The sequence below is a fragment of the Glycine max genome, chromosome 14, assembly GCF_000004515.6.
Source record: "Glycine max cultivar Williams 82 chromosome 14, Glycine_max_v4.0, whole genome shotgun sequence".
Classification (NCBI taxonomy): Eukaryota; Viridiplantae; Streptophyta; class Magnoliopsida; order Fabales; family Fabaceae; genus Glycine; species Glycine max.
Genome location: NC_038250.2, coordinates 43,708,822 through 43,734,614, shown reverse-complemented (window position 1 = coordinate 43,734,614; position 25,793 = coordinate 43,708,822). Strand labels below are relative to the sequence as shown.

At 31.6% G+C, this 25,793-nt stretch overlaps 1 protein-coding gene across 1 annotated transcript in view; it reads left to right on the top strand.

Annotated features, from left to right (window-relative positions):
- Positions 1 to 12,391: 12,391 nt before the first annotated feature.
- LOC112999353 (LRR receptor-like serine/threonine-protein kinase GHR1) overlaps positions 12,392 to 25,793 on the top strand; it is a 32,348-nt gene continuing 18,946 nt past the window's right edge. The window contains 2 exon segments of the mRNA XM_041009062.1: positions 12,392 to 12,592; positions 15,985 to 16,241. Of these exon segments, the coding sequence (XP_040864996.1) occupies positions 12,392 to 12,592; positions 15,985 to 16,241 (458 nt within the window).

The following is a 25,793-nucleotide window of genomic DNA, read 5'->3' as shown; positions in this document are numbered from 1 at the left end:
CTTTTAAATTCAACTGAGATAACGATGGGTTTTTAATAAAACCCGTTATAATTTTTTATGACCAACACACATTCTAAGGATTCTAAGGAGGTTTTCAATAACCGTCTCAGAACGTGCATGTAAAAGACTATTTTGCTAAAGTAATTACAAAAATGCCACCGTCTTGTTTTTTAAAGCGGTTCTAGAAGAACTGTCGTAAGATTCTTGTCGTAAAAACACAAATTCCTAGTAGTGGTGGTTGACGACAAACGAGATGTCGACACCACACGAATTCATGACGAGCATGCAGTTTCCACGTTTTGCCAAAAACCGATGACGATTGATTTAATTTTAGTTCCTTTTTTATTTTGAGGTGGGGAAGTTATATTTTGATAGCTTTTCTACATCCTTTATTGACTATGATATATAGCTTTTCTCCATGCAACTTCATAAATGCTGATGATGAGGAAAAACATATTGCAGCATGCAATTCAAACAACTGCTTTTTTTTAAGCTAAAGGTTGCTAAAAATAAGAGAAAGCAGGAATTACACTGAACATGGTGGAAAGTCCAGAGTACATAATTAATTCAAGGGTTGCTAAAAAATTTGCTATTCTCGCTTCACAGTCAAGGTGGACATGGAGAAGGAAAATTATCATAAGCATACAAGCATTTCCTCATAAACAAACTTTAAGATTGAGTCCTACCAATTGTCCCAGCAGCGTTGCATGAAAAATTGACGACTTCTTTGCCATTAATTATGGTATGTGGCCCAACAGCACTGCATAAAAAAAATCACATTATTTTATATTCGTCTTTGAAAAGTAGAAGGGATATCTGAAATTTCACTTAATCATAGGGGTCAGGGGAGCACTTGTTAATTTACAATCCTTTTATCAAAATAAAAGGCAAGAATTTTATACACCTAGATGGTTATCCAGCGCACAAGGCTCCCATTATAGTGTGTTTGGCTAGGGTTTTCGCAACCTTAAACCAGTGAACTGAGATAAATTAAAAAGATTTTTTAGTATAAATAAATAACAGATGATGATGTAATAAAAAAGCGAAAATGAGATGAAATAAAAGTAAGTGTAAGGGTACTCAAATTAACTGGTTTCATATTTCCAGATTCTATATTCAGTTTAGCATCCAAAAATATGTATAGCTTCAATAATAGAATATTTGTTGTGCCAATATTTACTCTATTATAAAAATGGACATTATTTTTGTTTTATTTTTGCTTTACCGCATGAAGGGAACAATTGGATTCATACTCTGTATCCATCAAAACATGCATATTTGTTCTCAACTTCTCAATTCTTTTTTATGTCAAATTTCCTATCTAGCATATATAATTTTGACCAAGCAATATCAAACATAGAATCCATGTATAAAATTGTTTTCCACTAAAATTTTATGAATTAAAATGATAACTCCAACTTAAGTAAAATTACTTGTATTTTTTTCTTTAGATATGAAATATCTTTAAAATAGAAAGAAAAATAGTATAAAGTCAATTTTAAAAACTTTTTTTTAACCTTCAAAATCCGTTATATTTTCATAGCTGATTTAAACACTACTAAAATAATAGTATTCTACGTCGCGCATTCTACATTGGTGGTTCTAAAAACGATGTTATTTTAGAGACGGTGGCAATTTAGTAAATAAAAAATTTATTTTAACGTTTTTGCAAAAAAATGACGTCATCTATGCGTTACAACATCGTTTTTGGAACACCGTTGTTGAACTGCATTATCCAAAGACGGGTTTTATAAACACCATCTTTGAATCTCGCCTAAATTTTCATCTTTTCCCCTCGCATACTCGCCCTCTACCCTAGCCCACATTATGTCAGTCATTTTGCACTCAATTCATTTGGCTCGATTTTCACCGCCGATCGAGGCCGAGAGCGTTTTGGTGTTTTCTTCTCCGTGGAATTCCTGAAAATCGTTTCATTCTTAAGAATTACAGGGCTAAAATTAAGGTTAGGGTTGCGCGAGATTTCGAAGGTGGCTTGATCGTGAGCGCTCTTGAAGGAGAATTCCTTGCCAGAGCAAATCTTGTTGAGGACGTTTCGCTACTTCTTTTTCAGCCTTCGGATCTTCTTCACGAGCTGATTCTTGTTGAAATCGAGTTGGAGCTTCTACTTGATTTGGTCGCAGAACAACGCGGTGTCGTTGTGGTGCAAGGATCCTCACTGCGATGTGTAGTCGAGGAACCCTTGCAAGAGCTCGATGTCATCGTCATCGGTTCACAACCACTGAAACAGCCGCCGCGAGTCATCTAGCGGCGGCGACGGCGGCTTTTTCTCCTCGATTAGCTCCAGGCGACACCACTTTGGATCGGATGAGTCGGCGAGGACAATGGTGGCAGTGGGCTTTGAAATTGGAGCGCCACCGCCGCCGTTGAAAATGGAGGAACCAGGGACGGCGACGATGACAACGAGAGCGGTGGAGGGAGAGGGCACGTTTTCTTCGTCGTCGTCTTCTTCGTACTCTTCATCCTCTTGAGACTCGTCGTCGAACTTCCTAGACTTGCATTTTGGCAAACTTCACTATCTTTGCTGCACCTCGAGGTCTGTGCCCAGCAGTGGGTACCAGAGGAGTATTTGCAAACTAAGCCTGTGACTATGGCTTCCTAGTTATGCTCTAGAAGACCTTTATCAATGAACACACAAAAAATTCCTAGTACCGGAGGAGTTAAAAAGCCGAAGAAGGCCAGGGTCAAGCAGAACAACGTCTTCTCCTCAAATTCCTGGTAAGAATATCATATCACTCCTTTCTATAAAACTTACAAAAATTTTAGGATACTGGAGACAAAACTGTTATGAATTGATAAGAAATTTTGCACCATTGATATTTTCCAATAAGAAATTTTGTAACATTGACATCCATGAAAAACATTCATTTCGATGGTGTATATAATTCATTCTTGAACATTTTCATCTTGTATTTTCAATGCTTCCCATTACTAATATATCAAGGGACTAGACTACACGTATAAATTGCATTTTTTTCACTTAGGATGAACGATCCTCACCCCTTAAATAAAAGAAACTATCTGATCGACTTTTAGATTTGATGACTCTGCATGCTGCATCATTGTATGGAATGGTGCATTGACGGCAGATTTGGTGCATTGATTGCAACTCATCTTGTATTGCTCCTGTAAAAGAAAAAATATTAGACACAATGCATGTTTAATTTATATATCTATAACTATAATCCGAAATCTCTGCTACTTAGAATTAACTAGCTAGAACTTTGCTGTTACTAGAATTTCAGGATCCAATTTTTGAATTCATCAATTTTGAAATTTGACGAAAAGAGTATATAGTTAATTAACATTTGTTTGACAAAACTGGTTAACAAGGCAAGATCGCTCTTTTTTCTCTTGCTTGGATTTCAATTTTCGTTGGTTGAATATATGATTATGCTTATCTGGTTGGTTGCATGAAATTGTTAATCTGAGACCAGGGATTGTTAATCTCATTGTCTGTGCGGCCAGGGAGATGTGCTGCAATCTGAGACAACCTGAGATTTTACAGAAATGGAAAAGATTAAAGAAGACAAGAAAGAAAGCAAATAATACCCAATATACTCATATACTACATATCCTACATAGAGTTCTAATATTTAATTATTCATGGCTTCACAGAGATTTTATAAACCAACTACGATATTGAATAATTAATATATTATAGGCCATGCATCCTTTATTTAATGGAATGCAGGACCTAGCTATCTAGGTGAAAACTGTGGTATGCTACCAGGTAAACCCATTTGGTCTAATCCTATGAAGTTGAAACAATTTTGCTTCCACTTCACATAATACTCTCTCTCTCTCTCTCTCTCCCTATTTTAAACTTCAAATTCACATGTGTTGAGACCGGATAGAGATGATGACTATGCTACTTTTGGGATTTAATTTAATAGCATATTGTTGCATGCTTGACATTTGTTGGTTAATTTTCATGTTCTTTATCATTGTTTACTCAAAATAGAAAAATAAAATACCTTGATTTAGGCATTAATAAATGTATGTTTTTCATATTCTAATTATGGCACAAAAATCTTATTTATATGCCCCATTTATAATCCAAAGCCAAAATCTAAGGTTATTTCTGAAAATGAAACTAAGATACAAGAGTTAATTTTTCAGTTTGAGCATGGCTCAATTCCAAAGATATTTTTTTTGTATTGTTACTTGTTTCTTTCCTCTCCTTTTCAAATCTCATTCATGATATTGTGACCAGTGACTGCCAGATCAAAGTTACCTATACTTTTTACATTCTTATTTATCTAAAGTAACCAAGAATTAAACTACCAGTAGTTGTTTAGTTCTTTTTCTGTTAAATGTTCCTGACTATTTCTGTTTGGTATCTCCATACAAGTGAAAATTGAAGAAATGGAAATTGAGGTTTGTAATTGAAGAAATGGCTGAGACCTTAGCTGATGAAGATGAAGGTGTGTTGTTGTTGGATCAAGTGGCCTCGGAATAATTAAGAAGGGGGAGTTGAATTAATTATTAATGTACCTTGACTAATTAAAACTTATCTTTCTTAATGTTACTAGACTCAATTAGGCTTTACTACTAAGTTATGTAACTTAAACAAAAGTAAAGCGTAAAAGTAAAGTACAGAGCGGAAATTAAAAGGTGTAGGGAAGAAGACAAACACAAGAATTTTATACTGGTTTGGCAACAACCCGTGCCTACATCCAGTCCCCAAGCAACCACCAGTTCTTGAGATTTCTTTCAACCTTGTAAAATCCTTTACAAGCAAAGATCCACAAGAGATGTACCTCCCTTGTTCTCTTTGAACAACAAAGTGGATGTACCTTCCATTTGATCTGATCCACAAGAGATGTACCCTCTCTTGTTTTCAGTTACAACAACCCAAGTAGATGTACCCTCTACTTGTACCACAAAGGATGTACCCTCCAATGTGTTAAGACAAAGAATTCTCAGGCGGTTAGTCCTTTGAAATCTTTTGTTTAAGGGAAAGGAAAAAATCAAAAGAATTCTCAGACTGAGTCCTTTGAATTCTCTTGGAAAGGGAGAAGGGAGACACAAAAGAATTTAGGCGGTTAGTCCCTTGTTCTTTTGGAAAAGGAAGAAGAGAGACACAAAAAGAATTCAGGCAATTAGTCCTTATTGAATTCTTTTTGGCAAAGAGAGAAGAGAATGAAAAGATATAGCACACTTTTGTTTTCTGCATAATTTTCACTTGCAGAAGAACAAGGTTTGGAAAACAGAAAACTTAGAAAGCTTTTTGACAAAAGGAAGAAGAAGAAAGATGAAAAGCAAATGTTTCAATATTTCTCAAAAGTTGTTCAAGAAGTGCTTCGAATGCAAGTCAAGGTCTTGTTTTTATAGACTCTTCATGTTTGGTCAAGAAAACCATTGGAAGAGTTATAACCTTGAGAAAATCTTGAAAAAACCATTGGAAGAGTTACATCTCTTGACCTTTTATTCAAAACTTGTCACTGGTAATCGATTAGCATAACCATGTAATCGATTACACAGTGCATTTTATGAAAAGATATGACTCTTCACAATTGATTTTGAATTTCAACGTTCAGATACAGTGGTAATCGATTACCAATATATTGTAATCGATTACACCATTTAAAAATCAATTGGAACGTTGCAAATTCAGTTAAAATCTTTTTGAAATCAAATTCTATCATTGGTAATCGATTACAGGAAATTGGTAATTGATTACCTCAGAGTAAATACTCTAGTAACTTAAAAAATTTGAGAAAACTCTTTTTGTAAAACAAAATTTTGCTATGTTTGATTTTTGAAAAATCATTTTCAATACTGCCCTTGTGAATTCATCTTCTCTTGAATCTTGATTCTTCTTAATGTCTTTTCTTGAATCTTGAAATCAACTTCTATTGAATCTTGAATCTTCTTGATTTCTTTTCTTGAATCTTGAAATCAATCTTGATCTTGAATTTATTGACTAAATCTTGACATCATTCTTTTGAGCTTTTTGTCATCATCAAAACTACTTGATTTAAACTTGATTCATCATCATGAAGCTTACTTCTACAGTTATTAATACCCTTGAAACACCCCCAAGAAAAAAATTTAAAAAATGAAAAAAGTAACTATTATTAGAATCTTAACTATTGAAACAAAATAAAGCAAAAGGTAGTATATTAGAGGACCACCCCATGAAAGAAAAAGCTCTCAAAACAACAGAAAAGACACTTTTTTAAAAAGTGATGATTAATTTAAAAGCCAAAGAGATCAATGAGAAAGAAAAAAAAATCCATGATTATTAATTAAATCTCAACCTTTTTTCAGCTTCCTCAAAATCCATAGCAAAAATGTCATAAAAAATCAAAAGAGAGAGAAAGTAAGGTAGTTAATTAGTAATTAGTATTTAATTTCTCCATGCTTAAGTATTGCTGAAACACTTAATTATCGATCATGACTCACATATTAGTCCCGTACAATAAGAACACGTCAGTTAGAAGGTTGCTAACGTGGTCTCGGAATTCGAATAGTATCATGAATCAATAATAACCCCATACAATAAGAACACGTCAGTTAGAAGGTTGCTAACGTGGTCTCGGAATTCGAACAGTTGATTATGAATTTAACACTTCTTAATATCATGAACACATGGCATGTCTGTAATTTGTCCGTTTATATTTTTTATTTAAATTTTATCCTAAATAACATTTGATATGAAATAAATTTTTATGTTTACTTTTTTCTTTATTATAATAATAACATGTAATTTTTTATTAAATTATATAATGCGATAAATAATTAAAATAACAAATAAAAATATAAGTAATTCTTTGATTCTTAAAAAACTCATCTAAAAATTCTCAATAATACCATCTAAAGAAGTTTTATTTATTCGCAGTAAATATGATTAAAAGAATTCATGAATTTTTACTAAACGCCACAAATGTATTTATTGTGGTCGACGATGACGAGATGTTGACACCACACGAAATCGTGACGAGCAGCTTCCACCTTTAGCCAAAATCCGACGATTGATTTAATTTTAGTTCCCTTTTTTATTTTTTATTTTGAAGTGGGGAAGTTAAATTTTGATAGCTTTTCTACATCCTTTATTGACTATGATAGTTTTTGTTCTCTTTGATTTTATAGAATCTGGAAATGATGTTGGTTGTTGGACCAAACGTGGATATACAAAGTTTTCTATATTTTTGTTCTCTTTTTTCACATTTTTCGTATTATGATTGAAATTGTAGAATGGTTTTGTGTGAATATCTTTTCCAGTAAAGCTCAATGTTCATGCTTATGCAGAAAAGCAGTTTCTTTTCACATCCAAAACACTAATACTTGTGAAGCCATTTTCTCACTTTGCCTTTGAGTCTCCATATTCTCTTTCCCCTTTCTTGCGGTGACTGTGGATACATACTACACTAAAGTTTTTTATTTGTTTTGTTTCTGCCGACGACCACTCTCTGACGTCACCATAAGCCACATAATGCCTCTAATGTAAATGGTCAATAAATTAAAGTGTACTCGAGTAAAATACATTGTTGTAAAAATAATACAATTTAATTACTTGAATTATTTTAAACTTGTTAAAGCTGTTTTTTTAACCAGTTTACAACGTTGCATATTTTAGCAACGCTTAATTATTTATTTAGTTCCTATAATTTTATCATCTGTACATTTTTCTTATAGTTTTAAAGTGAAATTTTTAGTTTTTATAGTTTATATTTTAATTTTCTTTTAGTTCATGTAGTTTGAAAGTGATTTTTTAGTCCTTATCATTTGTATTTTAATTCTCTTTTATTCTCTATAGTTTGAAAATATTTTTTTAGTCCTTATACTTTATATTTTAATTTTCTTTTAGTCCTTACCATCAAAATATGAGTAATATTATCAATTATAATTAACTACAAAAATATTAACAAGTAATTCATAACTAATTTATCGCAAGATAATTTGTAATAAAAAATAGTTGATAATTTATAACTAATTTGCAGTTAATTATTTTTATAATTTTTGTTGTAATAAGAACTGAAAGATAATTAAAATACAATTATAGGGACTAAAAAGATCAATTTCAAACTATAATAATTAAAAGAGAATTAAAATACAAACTATAAAAATTAAAAAAAAATTGTTTTTAAATCATAAGAATTAAAAAAATTGAAATATAAATTATAAAAACTAAAAAATCACTTTCAAACTATAAAGACTTAACTATATAAATCACAACAAAATTATAGACAACAAATGAATAATTTAACCTACTAATAAAGTCGATGCATGATGAATAAAACATGATCCAAAATGGACCACCAAATTTTATGAACCACGGTAGCCCGCTCCGAAGTTGGGCATATATCTAGCTTTCTCAAAATTTCTAATATTAAATTCTATTCTATAAATTATAACATTTTAATGATATATAGTAATGACATAACTCCGGAATTAGCATTTTGTTTTTATGAAATGCTTTTAGGATATACTTTTTATATTTTTTTTGGTGTCATTGCTTTTAATTTTTTAGCAAAATATTAAACTACATCTTTTAGTTTTTAAATTTTCTATTAAAAAATTAGTTAATTATCAACAAAAATTTAAATATGTTCCATAATTAAAATAATACTTTTTTCTTAAATAAAGACAAAAATAAATTACAGGACCCAGGTGAACTTGATTAAAAGTTATGGTATTAGATGTTTAATTGTAAAAAAAAATATATAAATAGACAAAAGTATTATGTAAAAAATACTTCGTAAATATTTTTAACTGCTCGTATAAAAATACTCCTTTTTACAAAGTGAAATCAGAGCCTAGGTCATGAGAATTGAGGGAAACACTTAATGAGTAGAGTGAAGTACTAGTAAGGCGAGAGATGACAAATAATGACTAGAAGAACTTGTTTCAATTCCCTCGTGTTATAAAAGAAAATTATGATAATTGGTGTCGCCACATGAAGGCTCTGCTTGGTTTCCAAGATGCTTAGGCGGTTGTGGAGAAAGGTTCTACACAACCTGAAAATGAGGTTTCTTTATCACAAAATGAATCAAAAAAGAGACTTTGTTGAGGATGAAGAAGGATCAACAAGTGCTTACCTTCTTAATTTTATCAAGGTTTAGGTGAAATCATGCTTGAGATGGTGTCCAATGCCTCCATCTCCAAAGAAGCTTGTATTACTTATATTAAAATAAAAAATTTGTATTACTTATATGTACAAATGAATTTGTATAGTTTTTATAAATTATGTAAAATAATTTATATGAATAATTTAAATACATATAATCCTTAGTATATAATAATCTTGAACATGATTATTTTTCTTAAATGATTATTTTTCCGTGAATTATAATTGTGATCTTTACCTTAACTAAAAAATATGTGGTTAAAAATATGTTTAATTTTTTTGAAACACAACACTCAGTTCTTCTCCCAAGTTGCACCCCAATTAAAGCAGATAATTTAAACTAAATGTAATTTATATTTAGATTTGACATAACAAAGAAATAACATAGTATTTGAAATGAAAAAAAAACTGAGAAATAAAAAGTAAATAATAGAGTCTAAAAATTATAATCATTCCACTAAGCAAATAAAAAACTTAAACTAAGCATATTGCATTTCCAAAATTGTATATTTTATCTTAATCTAATACATTGCTTTAGAGTTTATTTTAAGATAATATTTTTTTTTTATGAATCACATTATGATTATATATTTTTAGAAGTCAGGTGTTACTTTATGAAAAATTGTATCATAATCTTCAATCTGATAATCCCTAACCTGATATTTATGTGGAACAACATACAGGTGTCAAGTTGCTGTCCCATATAGTGAACGCCATTTCAGTTGAGGTCATTCTTCTACTGCATTCTATTTTTGTCCCTTTGGTGTTGCTGAACGTGATGTTGAACATGCTCAAAAATTTGGTGTGACAAGTTTACTCTTTCAATTCGTGTGTTGTAATAAGCGTATAAGTTATGTATTTTTTTACATGATCGTGTATCATTTGTGTGTTGAATAGCAGGAATTTATCTCCTTAGATCTTCAGTATCTCTGACTGTAAACTTGTGATCTAAGTCTTGAAAGAAAACATGACTGCCTCCTTTTACCCAATTTTGCTATAAATTGCTGAAGCTCTTAATTTTCGATCATGACTCACAAAGTATTAGTCCCGTGCTGTAGGTACTGCCTACGTAGTATTATGAACCAACAATAGCCCCATACAATAAGAACACATACAATGAGAAGGTTGAATGTTGCATACTAGCTCTCGCAATTCAAACAGTTGATTACGAATTTAACACCTCTTAATATCATCAACACATAGCATATCTGTAAGTTGTCTGTGTATTTTTATTTATTTATTTTTTACTTAAGGAAAACGTTTGATGGAAGAAAAGTTTTTAGTTTTTTCATATTTATTATGTATTTTATTAATTTACAAGAAATATATATAATTCTCAAAATTCACAATTTCAAACATGAATCATATATGTGCTTGCATGCACGACAACAAATTAGTTTAATTAGATCGTAAAGGAAATAAATAATGATCTAATTATGACAAAAATCATATACTAGTGATAAAGAATTGCGGTCATGTAAACTTTTTATTTTAATTGTACGGTATTTGTCCTCGATTGTCAAGTTGGGAACATTAATTGCTTTGGTGGACTAGTATTTTTAAATGATACATTTTGGATTATAGCAGATAAATCGGACTTTTCATTTTTGAATTGTATCGTATTTGTTCTCTTTTCTTACATTTTTCGTATTAGGATTGGAATTGTAGAATGGTTTTGTGTCAATATCTTTTTCCAGTAAAGCTCGAGGTTCATGGTTATGCAGAAAAACAATCTCTTTTCACATCCAAAACACTGATACTCGTGAAGCCATCTTCTCGCTTTGCCTTTGAGTCTCCATATTCTCTTACCCTTTCTTGCGGTGGCTGTGGATACATACGGGACTAAAGTTTCTGATTTGTTTTGTTTCCGCCGGCAACCACTTTCCCACGTCACCATAAGGCACCTCTAATACCTCTAATGTATTTAAATGTTCAATAAAATTAAAGGGTACTAGAGTAAAATAAATTGATGTAAAAATAATATAATTTAATAACTTAAATTATTTTAAACTGATTAAAACTGTTTTTGGTAACCAATTTTCAACGTTGCATGTTATACTAATAAATTTGATGGTGAATAAAACATGATCTAAAATGGACCACCAAATTTAATTGTCCACGGTGGCCGGCTCCCAAGTTGGACTCATGTACTTTTCTCAAAATTTCTAATATTAAACTCTATTTTACAAATTAAAACATTTTAATGATATATATATATTTTTTTTATAAAAAGACAAAAATATTTTTATATAAAAAATACTTCATATAAAGATTATATTATTTTCACTGCTCATATAAAAAAATAAATTTAAAATCAGGATTTTACAATCATTAATTAAGAAATCAATCAATATATATGCATTATTACAAATTGTATAGTCCGATTTGAGATCACTATAGGCATACACGCTGATAATACTTTTATGAACAAAAAATACTTTTAATTTCTTGAAGAGTATATATACTTAGAGACACATGTTACATTTTCGGGAGTTGCTACGTGCACCCAGCATTATTGCTGGGACACCCAGCAAACAGTGAAGTGGCGAAATTGCCCTTCAATAATTCTTTTTTCGGAAGAAGTTTTTCTGGAAAATTTTCGGAAAAAGGTTTTCTGGAAAGTTTCCGGAAAAAAACTTCTTCCGGAAGAAGAATTTGTGACTTTCGGAAGTACCCACAAACTACTTCCGGAAGAACGTCATCCGGAAGTTTCCGGAAGAACCTTCTTCCGGAAGTTTCCTTTTTAAAAAAAAAAAATTTATTTTGTAATATTTTACTTTTAATGGATAAACTAAATTATAAAATAATTAATATTATTATACATAAATAATTAAATAATTAGTGAACGTATGTAATGACGAAATGAAGAAAAAAGAATTTTCATTTTATAATAATAAGTAAAAATAAAATAATATTTAATGCGTATGTAATGACGATTTTGCCCTTGTGTAATTTTCTTTAAATTAACGCGTACACGCTTCTTTTTACTGCGCTTTCTTCTCTGCTTGTTTCTTCTCTGCTTTGTTTCTTCCGTTTTGGTTGCTTGTTGTTGTTTCGGTGGTCCCTTTTGCAGTTTCCATTGGTGGTCCCGTGTTCCGTATTTGAAGTTTTGTTAGTGGCTGTTCTTCCTATTTTGTCGGAGGTACGCTTTTATGGGTATTTTTTTTCTTTTCTGGCTAGTTTTTAGAGAAGAAAAACAGTAAAAAAAAATGTATCCGGAAGAAATTTTAGGCACAACTGAGGCCCATTCCGGAAGAAGTGCTTCCAAAAAACACTTCCGGAAGACCTTCTTCCGGAATGGGTCTGAGTAACTTCCGGAAGACCTTCTCGGCATATGCTCCACGTGTGAGTGCTGTCTCGGCTCTGGCCTCCTCGGCAGACACTTCCAGCAACTCCGTAAGCAAGAATCTGGTCTCCTCCGTAGAAAGAGCGTGGAAATTGTGCAAGGCGCCAGTGATGGGCAAATGTAGGATGGACGACACATCATCCAATGTGATCGTCAGCTCTCCTACAGGAAGGTGGAAGGTGCTAGTCTCACTGTGCCACCTCTCCACAAATGCGGATATAAGTCCAGGATCGCCAGTAATAACTGAACAATCTATCAGTGGACTTAATCCTGTGGCAGCCACCATGCCTTCAATCTCAGGCACTGGCCTCCCAATCAGTGTCACCTTCCTCCCATGTGACACTAACTTCAAATCAGGACGTTCCTGATTTGAAGTACAAATTATACAATTATTAAAAAAATTAATCATAAACAAATAAATCAACAATGACAAATAATTAACAAATTAAAATACCTGTCCACTCCACACAGCATGTGCAACATGCTCGGCAAATGATGTGAGCACTGACGGGTCACGTGGACCACCAGGAATCCCTCATGCAGCATCATCACCATCTGACCCCTCACCACTATCAGCACCCTGTGCGTCCGCACGCATCTCAGGTGCCTCCGTAGGCTGCTCAGGGACATCATCAGTCATGTCAGCGACGTCCTCAGCCATATCACGTCCCTCCGTAGTCATCTGATGAACGCGTAGCCTACGGGCTGAGGCAGTAGGCCTACGCCTCTCGGGAACATCGCCAGCATCCTCGTCAGCAGGTCTATCTCTGCCTACAACTCTACCTATGGCACGACCTAAACCTCGTGTTCTGGCCATGATCTGTAAATCATGTCGAACACGTATTTTTTTCGGTCAAAATATACACAATTTTCTTTATAAAAAAACAACTTTATTTATAAACAAATAAGACTAACTTAAATCAAATTATTTTAAACATACACAACTAATTTTAAAAAAAATTAAACAACTTCATTTATAAAAAAAACACAACTAATGTAAAAAAATTATTATAAACATCCACAACTTAATTTTAAAAAAAATAAACAACTTCATTTATAAAAAAAACACAACTAATATAAAAATAATTCATTACTAAACATCCACAACTTAATTTTTAAAAAATTAAACAACTTCATTTATAAAAAAACACAACTAATGTAAAAAAAATTAATTAGTAAACATCCAACTTAATTTAAAAAAAAATAAAAACTTCATTTTAAAAAAAACACAACTAAATTATTAGTAAACATCCACACTTAATTTTTTAAAAAAATAAACAACTTCATTTATAAAAAAAACACAATAATATAAAAAAATTCATTACTAAACATCCACAACTTAATTTAAAAAAAATAAACAACTTCATTTATAAAAAAACACAACTAATGTAAAAAAATTAATTAGTAAACATCCAACTTAATTTAAAAAAAAAAAAACTTCATTTCTAAAAAAACACAACTAAATTACTTAGTAAACATCACAAGTTAATTTTTAAAAAAAAAAAAAATAAACAACTTCATTTATAAAAAAAACACAATAATAAAAAAAATTCATTTATAAAAATAAAAATTATTTAAAAAAAAAAACAACTAATTTAAAAATATAATTAGTAAACATACACAACTTAAATTATATATAACAATAAAACAAAAATAAAAAAAATTCCAAACATACACAACTTTATTTATAAAAATTAACTACTTCATTTATAAAAAAAACATAATAATTAAAAAAATAATTAGTAAACATCCAACTTAATTTAAAAAAATAAAAACTTCATTTTAAAAAAAACACAACTAAATTATTTAGTAAACATCCACAAGTTAATTTTTTTTAAAAAAATAAACAACTTCAATTATTATAAAAAAAACACAACTAATATAAAAATAATTCATTACTAAACATCCACAACTTAATTTTAAAAAAAAATTAAACAAACTTCATTTATAAAAAAAACACAACTAATGTAAAAAAAAATTAATTAGTAAACATCCAACTCTTAATTTAAAAAAAAAATAAGAAACTTCATTTCTAAAAAAAAACACAACTAAATTACTTAGTAAACATCCACAAGTTAATTTTTTTTAAAAAAAATAAACAACTTCAATTATTTATAAAAAAACACAACTAATATAAAAATAATTCATTACTAAACATCCACAACTTAATTTAAAAAAAAATTAAACAAACTTCATTTATAAAAAAAAAACACAACTAATGTAAAAAAAATTAATTAGTAAACATCCAACTCTTAATTTAAAAAATAAAATAAGAAACTTCATTTCTAAAAAAAACACAACTAAATTACTTAGTAAACATCCACAAGTTAATTTTTTTAAAAAAATAAACAACTTCATTTATAAAAAAAAACACAACTAATATAAAAATAATTCATTACTAAACATCCACAACTTAATTTTAAAAAAAAATTAAACAACTTCATTTATAAAAAAAAAATACTTCATTTATAATCAAATAAACAACTTTATTTATAATAAAATAAAAAACTTTATTTATAGACAAAAAAAAAACAACTACTTTCAAAATATATAATTAGTAAACATACACAACTAAAATTATATATACAAATAAAACAATAATTGGAAAAAAATATTTCCAAACATACACAACTTTATTTATACAAATAAACTACTTCATTTATAAAATAATACATAAGTAATTTTAAATTAAATAATTAGTAAATTAGTCAACTAAAATGATATAAAAAAATAAACTAAAACAATTAACAAAAACAATTAACAAAAATAATATTTTTTTAAAAAAAAAAATATTTCCGGAAGAAGTACTTCTTCCGGAACCATTCCGGAAGAAGGGTCTTTCGGAAAGTGCTTCCGGAACCACTGAAAGGTCATCTGGAAGAACCATCTTTCGGAATGTTTCCGGAAGAAGTACATCTTCCGGAGACATTCCGGAAGAGGTGTTTCGAGAGCTTTCCGGAAGACCTGTTCTTCCGGAAGTCGTTTCATTACCTCCGGAAGAACCCTTCTTCCGGAAATCTTCCGGAAGATCTTCTTCCGGAAGTTCCGGAAGAACCCCTAACGGGTCTTCCGGAAGGCTCACCGTCACCAAGCTTCCGCCATTTTTTCCGGCGTCCTCTACCCTAAGGTTCATCTACCCTAAGGTTCAACTAACCTACCCTAAATGCTACACATACAGTGCAAAACAAAAGGAAAGCTAAGAAGAAGGCCACCTACCTCGAATGCAAATGGAAGACGAGCCTCGCGGAGAAGATGAAGCCGGAGAAGCCTCGCGGAGAAGAAGACCACCAAGGAATTTCGCGGAAGAGAGAAGAGAGGAGAAAAGCTTTTTCGCGGAAGAGAGAAGACAGAATGCTTCCGAAAGAGGGAAAAAGTTTTTTATGTTTTTAAATAAAGGGCAAAATTGACCTTTCAATAAATTGCTGGGTGCACCAGCAATAATGTTGGGTGCACCTAGCATATCCCTACATTTTCTTAAGAATAAAATTATATGAAAAAGTTTAGGAGTGGTAAAATGTTCAACCCAACGGTCCAACCCATTTAGTCGATTTTCTCTACGGGCTGGGGTGATATTGTGTCTCTAACTCATCTAAATCTATTTGCCTCGAAATTTGTTGGTGTCAATCCTTCCAAAATTTCTCACCTGTTAAAGTTAGTCGCGCTTGATCTCTCAGTCACTCTTTTCAACACATGAACTGATATTTGAAGCAGCAACACTGGAAATCCTCATTCTAATGCAACTTATTTAAGGGAGCTCACTCTTGATTTCCTAGATATGTCTTCCATTGAACCGAGCTCTCTGTCTTTGTTAATTAATTTCTCATCCTCTATGGTCACTCTTAGTCTTCTGAGATACAATATTGCAAGGGAAGTTACCAAATAACATACTCTTTTTACCCAATCTTTGAAAGCTTGATCTATCTACAAATTGGCATCTCAAAGGATTCCCAAATGGATTAATAACACGGGGAAAGATACTTCATCTTTTTTAGCCCTTTCTCATAACCTTCTAACATCAGTTGGGTATCCCTCACTCTCGTGGGAGATCATTGACCTAAGCTTCAACATGTTGGAAGGAGACGTTCCGGTTCCCTCATCCAACACTCGATTCTTTTTTGTCTCAAATAAAAAATTGTCTAGAGATGACATTTCTTCAGCTATTTGCAATGCAAGGAAAGCTTGTCTTGATACTCAAGGCAAAGTGTTGATCTTGTTGTATTTGAGAAGATTGCAAAGGCTAGTACAACCAAGGATGCTTGGGAAATTCTGCAGAAGGCATTTGGAAATACAGGAAAGACCAAGAAGGTGAAGTTGCAATCTTTAAGGAGACAATATGAACTCCTCTTAATGAGTGATCAAGAAACAGTGGCTGATTACTTCAACAGAATGTAGCTGTTGGTAAATTCAATGAAGACTTGTGGAGAATCATTGTCAGATCAGATGATTGTTGAAAAGATCTTGAGACCTTTGTCTCCTCGATTTGATCACATTGTGGTAGCAGTTGAAGAATTGAAGGATCTTGAAAGATTAAAGATTGAAGAACTACAAAATTCTCTTGAAGCCCATGAGCAGAGGTTAAATGAAAAAGGCAAATTCAAGGGATTTGGATCAAGTGATGTAGGCCCAATTTACCAATAATGATGGAAACAAGAAGAAATGGAAGAAAAGAAAAGGCAGTGGCCAACGGAATTGGTTCTCAAACAAAGAAAAGGATAAGATTTGAGATAAACCTAAATCCTCTAATAAAGAAGGAGGAGGGAACTTCAGTAATCAAAAAGGAAAGAAAGGCCAAGATAAAAGAAAGATTCAATGTTATAACTGTGAGAAATGGGGGCATTATGCCTTTGAATGTTGGCATGGAAAAGGAAAACAAAACAAGAATTCTAAAGAAAAGGCAAACATAGCTCAAGATGAGGATTTAGAAGATGAACACCCTATGATGTTAGTGGCAACTAGTGATAGCAACCCACATTCTAAGGCTTGGTATCTAGATACTGGTTGTTCTAACCACATGACAGGTCACAAGGAGTGGCTTGGTGATTTTGATGAAAATAGAAGATCCAAGATCAAATTGGTGGATAGCAAAACTCTAAGTGCAGAAGGAATGGGGAACATTCTTATTCAGAGAAAGGATGGGAAAATAAAACTCATTAAAAATGGGTTGTATGTTCCTGGGATGAGATGCAATCTGATGAGTGTAGGCCAACTGGTGGAAAAAGGATTCTCTGTGTCAATGAAGGGTGGAATGCTAAAATTGTTTGATCCTAGTCTGAAGCTAGTCTTGAGATCTTCACTCTCAATAAATAGAACCTTTCAAGCCAACATTAAGGCAACAAAAGTTTAATGTTTAATGGCTACATAGATCAACCAATTGAGCTGCCTTTGGCATCTCAAGTTTGGTCACTTAAATTTCAAAAGTTTGAATATTTTAGTAACTAATAATATGGTTATAGGTCTGCAAAAATTAAATGTACCAAAGAAGGTGTGTGATGTATGTCTCATTGGCAAGCAACCAAGAAATTCCTTCAATTCCCATTTGCCAATGAGAGCTTCTAGTGTACTTGGTGTTGTGCATTCTGATGTGTGTGGTCCTTTTGAGGTACCATCACTGGGTGGGAACAAGTACTTCACATCATTTGTAGATGAGCACAATAGAATGATGTGGTTATACTTGATCAAGACAAAAGATGAGGTGTTCTCAATTTTCCAGAAATTCAAGTTGATGGCAGAGAAGCAAAGTGAACAAGCTTTGAAGGTTTTGAGGACAAATGGAGGTGGTGAATACACTTCCAAGGCATTAAACACCTACTGTGAGCAACATGGAATAGTTCATGAGGTAACGACACCTTATACACCACAACACAATGGCTTGGCAGAACGAAGAAATAGAATTATCCTTGACATGGCAAGGAGTATGCTGAAGTAGAAGAAACTAGCTCATTCACTATGGGGAGAAGATGTGACTACAACAGCTTATTTGTTGAATAGATGTCCTACTAAGAGATTGAAGGAGAATGTCCCAGAAGAGGTTTGGTCTGGAAGAAAGCCACTGGTTAGTCATCTCAGGATCTTTGGATCTCTATGCTACAAACACATTCCTGATGCCAAAAGGAGGAAATTGGAAGACAAAAGTGAACCAATGATACTGATAGGCTATCATGTTACTGGTGCCTATAAACTCTATAATGCACACAAGCAGAAGGTTGAGATCAGTAGAGATGTATACTTCAATGAGGCAGAGGCATGGGACTCAAGTAGACAAAGGTGTGAAATCAGACCAATGATATCAACAATTGAAGAAGATCAGAATGAGGTTTGCACTGTAAACGTAGAAATAAATGCAGAGGCAGAATCACCACAAAATCAAAGGCCACAAAGAGAGAGAAGGATGCCAACTAGATACTCTGATTTTGAAATGGGAAGTGATATTGAGGTAATAGAAGAAGGAGAATTGGCTCACTTTTCATTACTTGCAGATGCATAACCAAATAGTTATGAAGAAGCATTACAAGAAAAGGTTTGGAAGAACACAATGCTAGAAGAGTTGAATGCTATTGAAAGGAATAACACTTGGGAGCTAGTTGACTTACCAAATAAGAAGAGAACAATTGGTGTGAAGTGGGTGTTCAAGTTGAAACTGAATCCCAACTGCACTGTTGCACAGCATAAAGCAAGACTTGTGGCAAGAGGCTTCCTTCAAAAACCTGGGATAGACTATTCTGAGGTTTATGCATCAGTGGCAAGAATCGAGACTGTTAGACTAGTAGTAGCAATGGCTAGCAACCATAATTGGGCATTGTTTCACATGGATGTAAAATCTGCTTTTCTGAATGGTCCATTAGAGGAACCTGTTTTTGTGACTTAACTACTAGGCTTTGTGAAAAAAAGGAATGGAAGACAAAGTGTACAGGCTTAACAAGGCATTGTATGGCCTAAAGCAAGCTCGTAGGGCATGGAATAGAAGGATTGACACATTCTTGATTCAAAGTGGATTCAAGAAATGTTCAGTTGAATATGGTGTTTATGTGAAGAAGGAGACAAGTTTGATTCTGATTTTCTTGTATGTAGATGATCTATTGGTAACAGACAATGATTTAAAAGGTATTGAGTTCTTTAAGGCACAAATGATGCAGGAATTTGAGATGGCAGACCTTGGTACTCTAGCTTATTTCCTTGGGTTAGAATTTGTAACTACCTCAAAGGGAATTCTGCTTCACTAGCAGAAGTATGCTACTGATGTATTGAAAAGATTTCATATGATAGATTGCAATCCTGCAAATACTCCAGCATAGGTTAATACAAAATTGGAAATAGCAGCAGAAGAAGAAGCAGTCGATCCAACCATGTATAAGCAACTAGTTGGCTCCTTGAGGTACCTGTATAACAGTAGACTTGACCTCTCCTTTGTTGTTGGTTTAATCAGTAGGTTCATGAATAATCTAAAGAAGTCTCATCTGACGGTTACCAAAAGAATTTTGAGGTATGTGAACGGAACATTGGAATATGGTGTTTTGTTTCCTAGGAAGATAGACCAGAGAACAATGAGTTTACTGGGGTATTCTGATTCAGATTGGTGTGGAGACAAAACAGATAGGAGAAGCACTACATGGTACTTGTTCAAGTTTCTAGGTGCTCCAATTTCCTAGTTCTCTAAGTAGCAACCTGTGGTGGCCTTGTCTTCCTGTGAAGCTGAATATATAGCAGGCTCATATTCTGCTTGCCAAGCTATTTGACTAGATTCATTGCTAGATGAATTGAAGTTTGAAGCAAAGAAATCTATTAAATTGCTAATTGATAACAAGTCAACTATCAATTTAGCTAAAAATCCAGTATCACATGGGAGAAGCAAGCACATTGAAACCAGATTCTATTTCCTAAGGGAGCAGGTGAATAATGGAAAGCTTGAAATGGCATATTGTTCAACAGAAACTCAGCTAGTTGACATACTAACTAAGGCAATTAGGCCTGACAGATTTGTAAAACTCATAATAGAGTTGGGAGTTATATCTTGTAATGATTTGGATTAAAGGGGAGTGTTGAGTTTGATCCAAATATAAGTAAGGGTATTGTTAGTAGTAGTTGGTTAGAGTGTTAGTTTTTTCTGTTTTATGTTGTAACAGTTTTTTTTTTTATAAAAACACTATATAAAGGTGCATATGTGCAAGTGCTTGATAAGAAGAAAATACACAAGGTTCATTAAAATATATTCTATGTTCATATCTGTGTGTGAGTGTGAAAGGGTTTATTCTCCAACACAATATATGAATAGTACAAAATATTCTTCTATGTACCACGTCACCATAAAAGGTAACAAAATTGAGCTAGAGAGGATCTTAACTACTTTCTCAACTATTGATTTCTCAAATAACAGGTTTGAAGGAGTCATTCCAGCAATAAATCACTCGAGAGTTAAATTTAATCAAACGGCTTAACCTTTCCCACAACAATTAATGCATAAGTTAAATAACTGATCTAAAAGGCCTTTACAGCACTAGTGCTTGCATGAAGGTTTGGCGGGAACCTTGGCAGTAGCATGAAATTCTGTTAACTGCAGCATCTCAGAAGTCAAATAGTAGTGTATTAGTTGCATGTGTTATGTCTTAGAACAGAGGACCCCTGACTCTTCGAAGTGTCCCATGTCATACAATTTCCAAATGTTGTTAGATTTTTACATTGATTATTAATTATATATAACTTTTAATTAAACTAGTTATTATAAAAGATAACAAACTTACCACATGATCATTCACAATTGAAATGACAGATTTTTTCTTAATTTGCAAATGGGAGGTGGTTTATGAAAACCATATCTTTGGCTTAAAACATCATCAATGTAGACAATGACGAATTTTGAATAAGGACTGAAAATATCATTCATAATTTTTTGAAATTCTGAAGGGGCATATAAAGAACCCAAATAAATTTAAATAAAAATTACAATAATGCTCAAACTAATACATAAGTTAACTTTAATTTAAAAAAACAAAAAAAAAATACAGAGATTTATTCTTTGCCTTTGAGACGTAGAGTTGTATCTTTCGCTGATTTAGAGATTGTAGCAACCTTGCATTCCATTTGACATACTATGATAGAGTACGTAATAAAGATTAATAATTCGTTGGAGAAACAAAAAATTTCAAGAAATAAAAAGCTTTCATTTTTTTAAATGGTAACTCTATTTATTTATATCATAAAACTAAAGAATTTTATTTTATTTTGGAAAATAAGTAGTTATATTGATTAATTAAAAAACTAATTAACAATTTGATAGATGGATAAATAGATAGATAATCAAAGTATAAGAGTTCAAATCTTAAGTTGTATTTTACTGTTTTTTTATCCATTTTTTCATAGCTTCTCTCTTAAACAATTTATTATTAACGTCCGGATATATTTGTCGCACTTCTTATATTTTGACTAAATTTTATATTTTCATCTTTCAAAGAAATATTTGTTAGCTGAGTGGGAAGACAAAAAGGCAAAAAAATATCATGACAAATATGTTCCTATGCTGACAATCCACGTTGACAATCATTTTAGTGACAAATTTGTCCATCTGTGTCATGTATACTATTTTATTAACAATGATAGATGGAAGCAAACGGTAGGACATATTTGTCGTACTTTTTACAATTTGAGGGACTAAATTTTGTATTTTCATCTTTCAGAAACGTATTTGTCAGCGAATTACACATTGAGAGATAAAAGTGACTATTTACCCTAATTTATATATTGAAATATATTTAGTCTATAAACATGTCTGTGTTTTCTTATTTTTGCAGTACTATTCTTGACAATCTCCACATTCTTTGAGTTAGTTTGTATCATCCTGTATGCAACATACTTCACCAAACTGTCCATAGTGAAATATTACCGTTCAAAAGCAGCGTTAGACAGATCAATAATTATGCTAAACCAATAATACTTTACTCAGGTGGAAATAATATTTTATTAGCTCCTAATTAAAAGATTTAAAACTTTTGTAGGATGGATATGAAGCAAAACAAAAGAGCGGTTGAGAAAAAACAATTATTTGTTGAGAACCTTGATTATGGAATTGATTTATTTTTTATATATGCGATAACATAGTCAATCTTCCCTGGATCTTTACTGGAACACATCAGTTAAGCACCTGGTGAGTGCTTAATTTATGCTTAGTCTTTAATCCAATTGTTTTTTACATGACATGATATATATTTTTAATATGTTTTCTGCATAGTTTGGGAGCAAACATTTTTTCACTTAATACATAGCCTGTTATTATAGCCTGTTTTACAATTTTGTATCAATTATTATTGCAACACTCTCAAACTTTATATATTATTTCAAATTCTAAATTTTAACGTTTCACAGATAAATTTACTTCTTAATCAAATCACAATTTTGCTACTAAAGAAAAAAGAAAATACAGCGCAAGGTAGTAGAACAATCGGTGCATATGCACGGCTACAGTCTATTCAAAATAATTTTAAGTAAATAATTTATATATTGGTAAAATTAAAATTAAAATATGTAAACTATTCAAACTAAAAATATATAAATGCTATAAAATAAAATTAAAAAGATTATTATACAAAATATTTTTAATTTATAATTTTTTATAATTTGAAAAAAATTATTAACTCTTAACTAATGATACATATAAAATGTATATATTTATAAAGTTAACTAAATAAAGTAAGTGTCTTAGTTGTTTATTACCTTAACTTTAAATAAAAGGTGATGAATTTAACTTCTTTAGATGATCAACTAATGATATATTGATGGTATAACAAAAATTACTTATTCTGAAAAATAGTGAGACTAAATGTATTGGTTTAGAACTAAAAATAAATAAAAATTGTGGATTTGAATTTATAAGAAGACCAAAATAATAATTTAGCCTCTCCAAAAAATCTTGACCTAAATAGACTCCTTCTGGGTGTTTTGATATATTTTCATTCATAATGTAAGTGATTTTAAGCTTTTAAATAAATCAATAAATACAAATCTCAAATCATTATATTAAATATTTAGTATATTATTATTTTTATTTAAAAAACCTTTAAAAAGCATTTCTAAATGGTCTACAATGTAATCATTATAAATAAAAATATCCCAAATGGGTCAAGCCACGAGTCTGCAATATGCGGTGTAATTGACTTCTCTAGTTAGTGTCGTATTGCTTGCTCTTCCTAGTCATGTATCTTACTATCAACTAGTCAGCTATCCGTGTTGGGAATAAATTTGTATGTCCACGATTCAAGTTATCATGTGATCAATTCTAATTTGAATAATAAAGTATTATTTTATTTTTATTGTTATATTTCACTATTTGATTAAATGGTCCATTTGATAATGTCCTTAATTAAAATTAAAGACTTGTTGTTATAATAGAGATTATGATAATGAGAAACAAGTTTGTTCTAATTTTAATCTAATCCGTTCTTGATCATAGGATTATTGTAAATAAGATATCAATAATCCAGATAGATTAATAAATATGTGATAGTATTTATTGGATAAATATTAATAGATCTCATTTATTAATTTGCATATATAGATGAATTACATGTTGATGTGATCATTGAACTGACTCAATTGAAATTTTCTAATGGTTAAAATTTACCATAAACTGTCAATAGAAAATTTTCAAGAAGAGGTATAATAGTTTTCTTTGACCTGAGATTGTCATACTAATTAACAAGTTATTTGTTTTATTTTGATTCCGAACACCTAATGCTTTAGAGCACTTGTTGAATGGATATTGGATATGATTAAATACCTCTAGAATTAATGATTAAACAAGAACGAATCCATCAACTCTTGGTAATGAGTTTGAGCTCTATGAATAAAATTATATCCTGGCCAGAAAAATTAAATGAAAGAAGAAATGAGTTTCTTAAGTCATTATGTGTTAACTCAAAAGGGTTTGAGAGTAATACCATACTCTAGAGTTAACCCAAAGTTGTAAAGATGGAAGAAATTATTACACTACTCTTCTAATGGTTCTTGAAAGTATAATGTTACTTCATGTTATCCGGACGTTAAGGAGTGTCACTAAACGCCTTCCTTGATTAGTATATTAATTTGATTAATATATTACCAGCTTAGTATTGAGCCTACGAGGTCACACACAAATGAGTGTTCTAATCTCTCTTAAAGAAATTATTTTAATATTTGATGATTAATTAAATTAGAGAATTTAATGTGATCAAATGATTAATTGATTTTAAAAAGGTGGAATATTATTATATTTTTGCTAGCATTGAAAGTAGGGTAAATAGTCATTTTGGTCCTTGAAAGTGTAACTCGCTGTCAATTTGGTCCCTGAATCGAGATAAATTGCAAAATAGTCCCTGAAAGTGCAATTTGTTAGTCACGTTAGTCCCTGCCGTGAATGGAGTAGTTAACGCCGTCAGTTATTGCTGATGTGGCTCATTAAGTGCCACACAGACATGATTATGTGGATTTTTTATTTCTAATTTCGTTTATTTTAATGAAATGAGGGACCAAAATGAAAGTAAAAAACCCTCATATATCCTCCTCCTCTTCTTCTTCTTCTTCTTTAACATAACCCTTAAATAGAACCTATGCCCTCTTCTCCTCCTCCTCCGTATTTGCACTTCTAATCATCTCAATAGACCTCATAAATCACACCATTTCGTTCTCTCTTACTATCAACAATGTCGCAGAGGAGCAATGCATCATCATCTCGAACAAGAGTTTCATCACAAGTTGTTCTTTTTTGTGGTTGTGGTAGAAGGGCTGTTAGGCGTGTTGCTGGAACAAATATTAACAGAGGAAGGGCGTTTTTCACTTGTTCAATTAATAAGGTATGTCTATTTCACATTTATTGATTCAGGGTTTTGATTTCACATTGGGGGTTTTGATTTAGGGTTTCTATTTGGGGCTTTTCAGGATGAAGTTGGATATTGTGGGTACTTTATTTGGGTTGATCAATTGATTGAAGCACTTGGAGTTGATGATTCACTTGGGACATTTTCCATGGAACAAAGAAGACAATTTAGAAGAGAGGAAGATAAGACAATGTGGAAGGCTCAAGTTAACTCAAAGCTTGATTGTATAGGGATTGAAATGAAGATGTTTAGAACAATTGTCTATGGAATGTTCTTAATCCAATTGTTGTCAATGGTGGTGTTTGTATGTATTCACAAGTACTAGGAATATATATATATTAAGTGTAATGATGTAATTTGAGTCTTAGTGTGTTCATGTTGTTATCTACTTGAATGCTTTTAATCAATTTGATGTAATGCTAATATAAGGAATGTTATTTTGTTGTCTTATGAAAATATAAATTTGGTGAAAGAAGAGAAACAAACGTGAATGATTTTGTATTTGGAATTTGGG